Consider the following 9,825-nt stretch of genomic DNA (forward strand, 5'->3'; position numbering starts at 1 on the left):
GCTGTGTGTGTGTCTGTGTCCCTCCCTGATCCCCCCCATTAAAAATCTGCCCCGGACCTCGAGCTCTTGTGCTGCTGGGGCTGTCCTGGGGTTCCCCAGGAAGGAGGAGGTCAGCACTGCAGGGTAGGAAGCACTTTATGGAGGTAACAAACAGGGACTCACATACAGCAGAGTGGTACAAAAGGGGGTGTCCCCCTCCCCAGGGAGCTGGCACCCAGGACCCCCATGGAAGGGAAGAGGCCAGGGAGAAGTGGGGAAAGGGAAGGGGTCCCACTGAAGGGGGAGTCTCATCCACCCCATGTCTGGTCCCAGAGGATCCTTTCCCTCCACCAGCACCGTGACCTCAGGACTTGGTGGGCTCCTGGCACTGCCTCCAGCAGCCCCATGGGTCTGAGGCAGTCAGGTCACACCAGCACCCCGCAGCCAGGGTGGCAATGGGTTAAAAACCTAATAAATAGGGGGACAGGGGCTGGCTGCAGATTTGGGGTGCTGGCACCTCACCTCCGACCAACCCCTGTGCTGCCATGGCAGGGCCGTGTCCCTCCATGCTGCCAGGAGTGTGCCAGGAGCTGCCCCGGGGGGTGCCCAGTGCTGGGGGATGCCTATGGCGGGCAGAAGTCCGTGAAGTAGGGGTGCTGCAAGGCCTCCTCTGCAGAGATCCGCTGCACTGGGTTGCACTTCAACAGGTTCTGGGGGGGCAGGGGGAGCTGGGAGTGACACACAGCCCACAGCCACCCCACAGCCCCCCAGAAAGGGCTCCCGGGGCGGGGGCAGCACTCACCTGCAGCAGGTCCCGGCCGGTGGCATTCAGCTTGGGCACCACGTTGACCAGGGAGGTGGTGGCTGGGTACATGGGGTAGGGCTAGGGACAGAGGGGTCAGCCCTGGCCACCACACCCCCAAACCCACTTCCAACAGGCTCAAAGCTGTCCTGGACCTCCCCAGCTTGCCCCCCACCTCACCTTGTAGTCTGGCAGCTTGGCCATGGCTGGCCACTGCTCCTCTGTGGGTGTTCCCAGCAGCGTAGGGACAGCAGTGGTCAAGGGCCACCACTGCAGCCAGCACCCAGCCACCCACCTGCCACCCCGCTGGCACCCACCAGCAGCACAGGGCAACCCCCCCAGACCCAGCACCCAAAGGATATCGGAAGATCCTCTTGAGCTGGTCGTCCACATCATTCCCCGGGAACAGTGGCCGGCCTGCATTGGCCAGCTCTGGGGGGACAGCGGGTGGGACAGAGGCCATGGGGCTGTGGTGCCCATAGACCCCCCCTGTGCCCACAGCCCCCCCAGGCACTGCAGTATCCCTCGATCCCAGAATAGCAGGGTTGAAAAAAGACCATTGGAGAACACCCAGTCCAACCCCCTGCTAAAGCAGGGCACCCACAGCAGCTTCCCAGGATCACAATGGCCAAAGGGGTTTGGAAGCTCTCCAGAAGACATTTTGCAACCTCTCTGGGCAGCCTGTTCCAGGGCTCCACCCTCACACCAAACAAGTTTCTCCTCCTGTTCAGATGGAACCTCCTGGATTCCACTTTGTGCCCCTTGCCCCTTGTCCTGTCACTGGGCACCAGACAAGAGTCTGGCTCCATCCTCTTGTCCCCCTATCCTTTATCTCTTGCTGAGCATTGATCAGACCCCCTCTCAGGCTGATCTTCTCCAGGCTCAGCAGCCCTAGGGCTCTCAGCCTTTCCTCCTCACAGAGATGCTGCAGGCCCCTCAGCAGCTTCCTAGCCTCCCCTGGACTCTCTCCAGTATTTCCTGGTTTCTCTTGAACTGGTGAGCCCAGAACTGGACCCAGGACTCCAGATGTGGCCTCATTAGGGCAGAGTAAAGGAGGAGGAAAGCCTCTCTTAACCTGCTGGCCACATTCTTCCTCATGCACCCCAGGAGACCATTGGCCTTCTTGGCCATGTGGGCACATTGCTCACTCATGGGCAACTTGTTCCCCAGCACTCTCAGGTCCTTCTCCATGGAGCTGCTTCCCAGCAGGTCACCCCCTCAACCTGTACTGGTGCATGAAGTTGTTCCTCTCAGGGGCAGCACCCTACAGTTGCCCTGGTTGAACTTCATGAGTTTCCTCTCATCCAGCTCTCCAGCCTGGCCAGGTCTCTGAGATAAGGTTGTAGGTGAGGGAAGAGTCCAGGTCCCTCTGAATGGCAGCACAACCTTCTGCTGTGACAGCCACTGCCCCCACTTTGGACAATGAGGGTCCACTCTGTCCCTTCATCCAGGTCATTGATGAAGATGTTAAACAAGACTGGACCCAGTCCTGATCCCTGGGGAGCACCGCAAGCTCCAGGCCTCCAACCAGACCCAGCAGACCTGACCACAAGCCTCTGAGCTCACTCCTTCACCCAGTTCTCTCCATCCCACACCTCCCATGCTTCCCTACCTGCAAAGATGCACCCAGCCGACCACATGTCGATGGAAGTGGAGTAGAGCTTGGCACCGAAGAGCACGTCTGGGGGCCGGTACCACAGTGTCACCACCTGTGAAGGGCACAGGCGGGGACCCACTCAGGTGACCGGGGCCATGCCAAGCAGTGGCCCTGGGCAGCAGAGGCCCTGGGCAGGAGTCAGGGCAGCTGCCCCTGCTCACCTCGGCTGAGTAGCAGCGCACAGGGATGCCAAAGGCGCGGGCGAGGCCAAAGTCAGCCAGCTTGAGCTCCCCGTTCTGCAGGGAAAGTGGCAGCATCACTGGCACAGCACAGGGCATGTGGCAGGGGGCACAGCAGGAGACACCCTGTCCTGCTGCCCAGTCTACACCACAGGGCCATTGGCCACCACCCCCTGGGCCCATTGACCAGGAAGGTGACAGGGAGACTGAGCCACCGCTGGGGATAGTTGTGACCCAGTCCCCACCTGTGACTCTGCTGCTACCTCACTCCAGGTGTGACCCCCTCCACGGCTCTTCACACTGTCACCCACTCACTGGTGGCACCTACTCCATGTCCCCCACCCCATGTCACTCCATCCATGGTGTCAACCCTTCCCATGTCCCCTAATCCCATCATCCATTCTCAGCCATGACCTGCTGCCCAGTGCCACCCTTGAAGCGTTCCCTCCTGCAGTGCCCATGCCTCACCCGGTTGATGAGCAGGTTCTGGGGCTTGAGGTCCCGGTGCAGGACGTTGCGGCTGTGGCAGAAGGCCAGGCCCTTCAGCAGCTGGTACATGAAAGACTGTGGGGGGAGTGAGCACGGGCCAGACCATCAGCCCCCCGGTGCCACAGGGTGCTTCCACAGCTGGGGCAGGACAGGCACCAGGCACCCCTGGGGCTGTTGCAGCCCCCAAAACACACCTTGACAATCTCGGGGTCCAGGTCCCCATTGCAGCTATCAAAGTACTTCTTCAGGTCCTGGGGGGAGGAGCAGGGCCAGCTCAGGGGGGCAGCCGCGATGAATCTGTCCCCGGTGTGGCCCCAGTGCAGCCCCGGTGCTGGCACTGCCCCGGTGCTGGCACTGCCCCAGTGCTGGCACTCACCTGGTCACAGAACTCGAAGACCAGGGTCAGCTTCTTGTCGCTGTGCAGGACGTCGTGGAGCCTGCGAAGGGAAAGGGCGCCCTGAGGTCCCCCCGAAGAGGGGGACAGGGCTCCCTCCTGTACCGGGAACACCCCGGGGAGGGAGCAGCCTGCAGCGGCCCCACACCCGCCTTGCCTGACGATGTTCTTGTGCTTCAGCTCCTTCAGAAGGCAGATCTCCCGCAGCGCCGAGCTGGGCACGCCCTGCGAAAGACGGGCACGCTCGGGGACAATGACACCGCCACCGGCAATGGCACCGGCTCCCAGCCCCGAACCTAGCCCCGGGTCCCGGGCCCGGCCCGGCCCCGCCTCCCCTCACCTCATCATCATCGTCCAGCCGCACCCGCTTCAGTGCCACGATCTCGTGCGTCTCCCGGTTCTTGGCCTTGAACACGGTCCCGTAGGTGCCTGTGGGCAGCCGGGTCACCGCCGCACCGTGCACCGGCACCGCCCCCGCCCTCGGTGCCCCCCGCCCGGTCCCGGCCTGTCCCGGCCTCCCCCGCACCTTCCCCGATCTTCTCCAGCTTCTCATATTTCTGCATCGCGCCGCGATCCGCTCCGGCCCCGGCCCCTGTACCGGCCCCGGCCCCGGCCCCTGCCCCTCCACCGCCGCCGCCGCCGCCGCCGCCGCCGCCGCCGCCACAGCCGCCACACTTCCCGGCAGGCCCCGCGCAGCGCGGCCCCACCCCGCCACATCTCCCACCAGGCCCCACGAAACGCGACCCCCCCCTCCGCCCCCCCCCCCCCTCCACCCCTGCCACACCTCCCGGCAGGCCCCGCGCGGCCTCTCCCCGTCACTCCTCCGACGCTGATCACGCCCCCGGCCACGCCTTCCCCGCCCTCTGGGTTCCGGGTTCGAGTCCCGAGGCCGCCCGCTCCGCCCTGCGGCTCGGCAGCAAGGAGACCGGCCACGGCAGGGTCTCCTGAGGGGGCAGCGAGGGGACAGTGACCAAGGCTGCCCGGGACGCTGCCGGGTGCCGTCTGGACTCTCCCGGTACCGCCCCACCCCGCTCCGCCCCAGCGCGCTCCCGCTGCCGCCGCCGCTCCGCCCCGCGGGACCGCGCAGACCCGCCCGGCTCGGCGGGACTCTCCGGTAAGCGGTCGGGACTCTCCGCTGACGGGGCGTGGCAGGACTCGGCCGGTGCCAATCCGGTCCGGTCCTGGTGCTGTCCCCCAGTTCCCTCCCCGCTGTCCCCCCATTCCCTCCCTGCTGTCTCCCTTCCTTCTCCGCCGTGCCCTACCCGCTGATCCCGGTGCCCGCTTCGATCCCCCTGCCAGCGCTCTCGTTGTTCCTGTCTCGTCCCGTCCGTTCAAGGCAGCGTCGATCCCGGCCCCACCCCACCCCCGCTGGGGGATGGCACCCACTCGGGGCGCTGCACCGGCCCTGAGGCTCCTGCCGGGTCACCGGCTCCTAGAGCGGCCCCGCTTCTCCGTTCTGCAACCTCGGGGCCTCGCCACGGGACAGGGGGAGCCCGGCCTGGGTCCCAGGCGTCCTGGGCAGGGATCCATGGGGCTCCAGAAGAGACTCCGGCGCCCCCCGCTCCTTCGCCGGCAGTGGGAGTAGCACACCCGGCTGCTGGCACCCCCCTTTGCCCCCCTCTCGCCCACCCATCCCCGATTGTGCCCACCGGGACTTGATACCTCGGCGTTTCCTGGGGCCGGATCCGGTGTGATGGTGCCCCGGGCGGCCCTGGCATCGTTCCCAGCTCCGGGGATGTCGGTTGCTGCCGGTGGGCTTCACCCCTCGGTGTGGTTTTGTCCCCCAGCAACTCGAAGCCAATCCATGCGCTGCCTGCCCGGCTCCTGAGCCCACCCGCGACCCTCGGCAGGTGAGAAATGGGACACTGGGTGACAGCACTGGAGACTGGCACTGGGGCACAGCGCCGGTGTGTGCCACCATGTCAGTGCACACAACCATCCCATTCCCACCGGCTCAGTAGCCAGGGCAGAGGGAGCGTCATGGGGCTCTGCCCCATCCCAACGTGTCCCTGCCGGTGCCTTGTGGTTGGTGCTCCCCTGGTACCGTATGCCTACCAACAGCCGCCATGTGCTGTGCTGGGTGGTGAGCGGCTCTGCCCGCTTGCGAAACGCTGCCAAGGCGTTGAGCAACCCCGGGCACGGCTCCAGCCCCTGCCGCTCTCCCACTCGCCTGCTGGTGTGGGCTCCCACGGCCCTGGGGGTGGGTCCCTGCGGAGGGATCTGTGCCCCCCCTCTCTGTGTGGCAGCTATGGGCATGGGCTGCGGGACCCTTCACGGTCACTGCTCTACTTCAAGGGCTGCCACGAGTGCCAGATTGATCGGCCTAACAACTCTTCTGGCACTGATGGCTATGGCTCCCCGTGGGCACTGCTTCCGTCCTGCGGGCAGGGGCGTTGCAGGGGACAAGGAGGGGGCAGGAGGGGCCCCCGTCCCATTCATCTGAGATTCTTCTGCCCCCCGCCTCTCACCATCCCCTGCAGTGTCCTGTCGGGTGGGGGACTCTGACTGCCATCCCCAGCATGTCCCCTACAAGCTCAACCCTGTCATTAGAGGGGACCCGGTGGCCACAGGGACTGGGCTGACTGCCTTGGGACTTGACGGTGGCGCCACAGCCGTCAGTGGCAGAGTTCCTCCTCACAGCACAGTTCCCTGCCCCACAGTACCCCACAAAATGTCCCTCTGCCTCTCTGCCATGTCCCCTCTCGGCTCCATGTGACCTTTCTGTTGGCATTTGCCAGTCTCTGGCTGCCCCTGTGCCCAGCAGGAGCCACAGGGCAGAGGTGGGGCTGCCCACAGAGTTGCTCTGGGACTTGGCACCGTGGCCGTGTTTGGATGAAGTGCCCGGTGCCGGCTCACCCAAACAAAGCCTTGCGCTGCCGCTGCCGAGATTTTTCCTTCTGCGCCACTATAAAAGCTCTGCCCGGCGGCCGGCCAGCAGCAGCGCGTGGCACAGAGGGGCAGAGAGCAGCTGCCTGCTACCCCTGGCTACACTCTGGCCCTGCGTCGTTGCCCATCAGGGCAAGGTGCCACCCAGAGGACACGTGCCAGCCATTGGGTGCCCAGCAGCCTCCGTGGGAAGCTGTGGCTTCACTGGGTCGGTGGGTGATGGGGTGAGTGGGGCAGAGCTGTGTACTGGCCATGGGGAATGGCACTGCTGGGTTCACACATCCTTGTTGTGGGTGGGGGTTGGGTGGCTGGCTCCCAACCCTGCTGTGGGTGAGTTGGGGGAGGTGGGGGGGGGGCTATGCCCACAGCCATGACCCCCCTATGGCAGCTGTCAGGGGTTAGTGCTGGTGCATGTCACTGGCATGGCATGTGGTTCCTGGCATCATGGCACTGGGGCAGTGGGTTACTGGGGGAGGCATCTGTGCCAGCACCCATGCCAGGACTAGGCTGGGGACAGCAGCAGGGAGTGCCAGTTGAGGTGAGGATCCTGTGCCACATGGGGGGTTGCCAGTGCGGTATGGGGACTCCAGTGCCACACGAGGTCTGGTGCTGCACAGAGGGTGCTGGCCCCTCCAAGGCTGGGCTGAGGTGGCTGTGGTGGTGGATGGCAGGTACCTGGCAAACATGGCAGTGGGTGATGGGGGTGACAGTGGATGGCAGCGACCCAGCAGCAATGGCAGGAGGGATCACACTGCCGGGTCACAGGCTGGGCAGCCCCTGCCCGCTGCCCCCCTGCCCCAAGGACACCACCGGACGCGGTGGTGGCGCTGGCACAGCCACAAGCACGGGCGTGGGGGCGGGTGATTCATGCCCCGGATCCGGTGGTTCCGAGGCAGCGAGGGGGGGGCACATTTTCTGTAGCTTCTCAAGTTGCAGCGTCGGGAAAAGTTCTGCCGGGGTGGGGGGGGGCCTTGTCCGGCCGCGGCCATGGGGGCGCTGCGGGACTCCTTCTGCCAGGGAGGGCTTAGGGCGGCCGCAGCTTGCAGGGGGTCCCGGAGGAACAAGGTGAGCCGGGCCGTGGGCCTTCGGGGATGGGCAGGACACGGGAGCATGAGTCCCCCTTGGCACCGTCTCCCTTTTGGGGCGCGGGGGCTCCTGGTGCCGGCGCGTTCCCGAGCTGCCCGGTGTTGTGGCGTGGCCCGGGCACAGGGGGGCGGGAGCGGCTCTGCCCCCGGTGCTGCCCGCGGGCAGCGGTGCCAGGGCAGCCCCAGGACACTACCGGGGCCAAGGCGGCTCTACCGGGGCCGGTTCGTGGCTCCCATGCAGTCCTCGGTGCTCCCCATGACCGGTGCCCATTCTCCCCGTGATTCGTGGTGCCCAGGTCAACTCTGTGTTATATCACCCTCTCCTCGCCGCTGGCTGGACAGTGCCCGCAGAAGCCATCCCGGGGTTCCAGGCTGTCCCTGCTGCGGCGAGGCCCCTGTGGCAAGTGGGGACAGGGCTCTGCTTCCCTCTGCCCTGGTACTATGGGTCTGGGGGAGCTGGGTGAGGAGGTAGTGGGTCTGGGCAGCATCTGTAGCTGGGCTCCCGATGGTGGCTGGTGGCAGCTGGGGGAGCCCATCATGCCCAGGGCAATGGGCACAGCCTGACCTGTGGCAGGCTAACCCTGCTCTGGTTTCACCTGGCACAAGGGGTTCCCAGTGGCATGGTGAGGGACATGGTGCCCTTTCCATCACTACTGTGTCAGCAGGCACCAGGGCTGCAAATGTGGCTCCAACCCCTGCACAGCAATGGCACAGTGGTCACTATCAGTGGTATGGGCACAAATATGGCACGTGTGCATGTGTGTGTGATGCCACATCAAGAACGTGCTCCCAGCACTGTTCTCATCCTGGGTGACGTGGTGTGAGGAGGTACAATGCTGCCACTGGCACTGGCACAGGGCAGAGGAGTGGCTCCGGGTAGCCCCAGGGCTGCCCATCTTGTCCTTGTTGTGGGGTCCTGCGTCTGTGCTGCAGGCAGGGGTACTCTAGTGTAGACTGGGGACATCTCAGTGTGGACAAGCTGCTCCGGCCGAGAATTGCCTTGCTTCCCCACCTTGCCCAACCATGTGGTGCCCGTGGGTGTTGGTGGTGGTTCTGGGGGCACGGGGCCCTGTGGGCAGCCCCATGGCACGGGGCGTGGGCGCGGGCTCTCTAATCCCCCGGTGGATCAGGCGGGCAGGCCGGGACCCGTCCCAGGAATGCGAGCGGGCAGCCGCCGAGCCGGCTGGCGCGGATCGGAGCCAGCCGGTAATTATCGGCGCGGCGCTGGCAGCCCCTGCCCGTATCGGCGGCCCTGCCCCGCTTATCGCGGCTGCCTCCTCCCCTGTACAAGGGGCCATTGTGCTTCACCCGCCAGCCGGCACAGCGGGGCTGGCATTGGCACTGCCACCACCCCAGCCCACCTGCTGGCGTGGTCCCCGTGGCATGGCCCGAGCACGTGGCCCTGCCCCTCTTGCCCTGTGTCTGGGCATGGTGGTGGCACCACAGCCAGAGCCCTGCTTGGCCGAGGTGGCGACACTACGACTGTGCCAGTGCCTGGAGCCATGTGGTGTTCGTGATACAGTGCTGAGCACTGGCAGAGCTGCAGGGGGGCAGCCCCCGCTGCACGTCCACGGGAGCATCCTGGCTCCAGTGTCAGAGCTTCCCCGGGAAAGTATCAGCCGTGGGCAGGCAGGCACTGACTCAGTGCAGTGCCCAGTCCTGGCATGGGCTGGCTCTGGGCTCCGCTGCAGGGCTGGCATGAGCCACTGAGCCGTTCCTGGTCATGCCTGCCTGCTGACTCAGCCACCACCACGGAAAGCAGAAGTGTCCCCCCCGGCCCCGGCTGCACATCACCCTTTCCATGGGGTCAGGCCACTGGCACCCACGTGTTGCCTGTCCCCTGCATGGCCAGGCCTGGCACTGTTGGCTCACCCACCCTGGCATCATGTTGCCAGGTCCCCGTGGTCTCTCAGGGAGAGCTGGTGAGAGCCTGGCACTTCTTGAGAACAATTCTTGATGTGTTCCCAGCTCTAATCCCGGGATTAAGCCCCAAAAGCGGCTTAGTGCCCGGAGCAGCAGGCGCCATCCCACACTGGAGCCCTGGCACCCATGACTGTGGTAGCCCAGGGCCATGTCCCTGCCATGGGTGGGAGTGGGACACCATCCTGTGTGACATAAGCAGGCACTAGCATGGTGCTGGCTGTGCCCAATTGGTCACTCAAGACTATCCCAGTGGGCTCTGCCCAGTGCCCCAGTGCCCACCACTCCTAGCAGCAGCTCTGACTCACGTTGGGGACCCTCCACACCTCACGTACTTGTCCCAGTTCTCAGGGTTGAGGGAGATGCAGCCATGGGGACCCCTCAGCATCCAGCTTGTCACCCAGTTTGGGGGTCCCAGCTCCATTTGGGGGTCT

General features: G+C 65.4%; 1 protein-coding gene across 2 annotated transcripts; it reads right to left on the reverse strand.

Annotated features, from left to right (window-relative positions):
- Window positions 1-131: 131 nt before the first annotated feature.
- Window positions 132-4,063, reverse strand: CDK5 (cyclin dependent kinase 5). 2 transcript variants are annotated; one of them, XM_054390268.1, is made up of 12 exons: window positions 4,027-4,063; window positions 3,841-3,929; window positions 3,658-3,725; window positions 3,483-3,543; window positions 3,301-3,357; window positions 3,086-3,181; window positions 2,600-2,674; window positions 2,394-2,490; window positions 1,144-1,213; window positions 962-1,022; window positions 782-862; window positions 132-689 (listed from the first exon to the last, which is right to left on the reverse strand). In XM_054390268.1, exons 1-12 carry the CDS (start codon window positions 4,061-4,063, stop codon window positions 603-605), a joined length of 879 nt encoding a protein of 292 aa, XP_054246243.1. In that variant the 3' UTR covers window positions 132-602. The 2 variants fall into 2 exon arrangements, with proteins under 2 accessions (XP_054246243.1, XP_054246244.1); XM_054390269.1 differs by lacking the exon at window positions 3,086-3,181.
- Window positions 4,064-9,825: the final 5,762 nt, after the last annotated feature.

The sequence above is a fragment of the Indicator indicator genome, chromosome 20 (assembly GCF_027791375.1).
Source record: "Indicator indicator isolate 239-I01 chromosome 20, UM_Iind_1.1, whole genome shotgun sequence".
NCBI lineage: Eukaryota > Metazoa > Chordata > Aves > Piciformes > Indicatoridae > Indicator > Indicator indicator.

Coding starts and splice junctions, on each gene's coding strand:
- CDK5 (XM_054390268.1), bottom strand. CDS start 4,063: ATGCAGAAATATGAGAAGCTGGAGAAGATCGGGGAAG. Junction 3,726..3,840: donor GGCTGGACGATGATGATGAG/GTGAGGGGAGGC, acceptor CGTCTTTCGCAG/GGCGTGCCCAGCTCGGCGCT. Junction 863..961: donor CCAAGCTGCCAGACTACAAG/GTGAGGTGGGGG, acceptor CTCTGTCCCTAG/CCCTACCCCATGTACCCAGC.